The sequence below is a fragment of the Entamoeba dispar genome, genomic scaffold (genome assembly GCF_000209125.1).
Source record: "Entamoeba dispar SAW760 scf_1105229461537 genomic scaffold, whole genome shotgun sequence".
NCBI classification, from domain to species: domain Eukaryota; phylum Evosea; order Mastigamoebida; family Endamoebidae; genus Entamoeba; species Entamoeba dispar.
Genome location: NW_001854742.1, coordinates 1 through 1118, shown reverse-complemented (window position 1 = coordinate 1118; position 1118 = coordinate 1). Strand labels below are relative to the sequence as shown.

The 1118-nt window shown below is 20.8% G+C and overlaps 1 protein-coding gene across 1 annotated transcript, besides 4 other annotated features; it reads left to right on the top strand.

Annotated features, from left to right (window-relative positions):
* Positions 1-9: 9 nt before the first annotated feature.
* Positions 10-37: a sequence feature (AT_rich).
* Positions 38-45: 8 nt separating this feature from the next.
* Positions 46-220: a microsatellite.
* Positions 169-341: a microsatellite.
* Positions 216-396: a microsatellite.
* Positions 397-495: 99 nt separating this feature from the next.
* Positions 496-1118, top strand: EDI_180360 (uncharacterized protein; the record flags this gene model as incomplete). Its single annotated transcript, XM_001738589.1, has 1 exon — positions 496-1118. A coding segment is annotated over one exon (623 nt), but the record flags the coding sequence as incomplete, so codon positions are not given.

Genomic DNA, 1118 nt, shown 5'->3' with positions numbered 1-1118 from the left:
AAAAGGGGGTAAAATTGAATTTATTTTTATAAATAATGTTTAATCATAAAATTAAATAATTTCAAATAAAATAAATAGAAAAATAAAATAATTGTATTATGTTAGTTTTCAAGAAAAAAAGGGGGTAATAAAATAAGAATAAATGAGAAAATATAATTGAATTGAATAAAAAATAACAAACAAAATAAATTATAATAGGAAATTATATAAAGAAAAAGAATAGTTACATTAATAACAATGATAAATAATACAGAAATGAACAAAAATATAAATACGAAATAAAAGAACAAATTTTCATAAAAACGATAAAAATATGAATATAAAATAAAAATAAATACAAATAACATTACATTAACAATAATATTAATAATTTTATGTAATGATTATAAAAAAAATGTAAAAGAAATAAATAAATAAACATCATTAGAAGAATAAAGAAAATATAATAATTCGTCATCCATTATTATTTAATGAAATGATAATAACTATATAATAATGATGACAAAAGTGTATACAAGAGAAGATAGAGAACGATATGGATTGAAAATACCAAAAGGATTTAATGGAATTGGTGATGAATGTTTTGAAGGATGTATGTTGAAATCAATTAAAATCCCTACAAATATTACATCATTAGGAAATAAATGTTTTGCATTATGTTGGATGTTAACGTCTATTACTATACCAACTTCTGTTATTAAAATAGGAAATAGATGTTTTGAAGTTTGTTCATCATTAAAATCTATTACTATACCAACTTCTGTTATTAAAATAGGAAATAGATGTTTTAAAGGATGTAATTCATTGACATCAATTGAAATACCATACTCAGTTCGTAAAATAGGAAATGAATGTTTTAATTTTTGTGATGAATTAATGTCAATTGATATTCCATATTCAGTTAGCGAATTAGGAAGAAATTGTTTTTGTTATTGTGAATCATTAACATCAATTGATATTGGAAATATTCAATTTATTAGTGAGGAAAGAATGTTTGTAGGGGAAGAAAAACTCGTTTGTATTGAACTTGGTAATTTGAAAAGAATAAATGGAAAAGAAATAAGCGAAAGAGACATTAATGAATTTGTTATTCCTACATCAATTAGAAAAATAGGAGA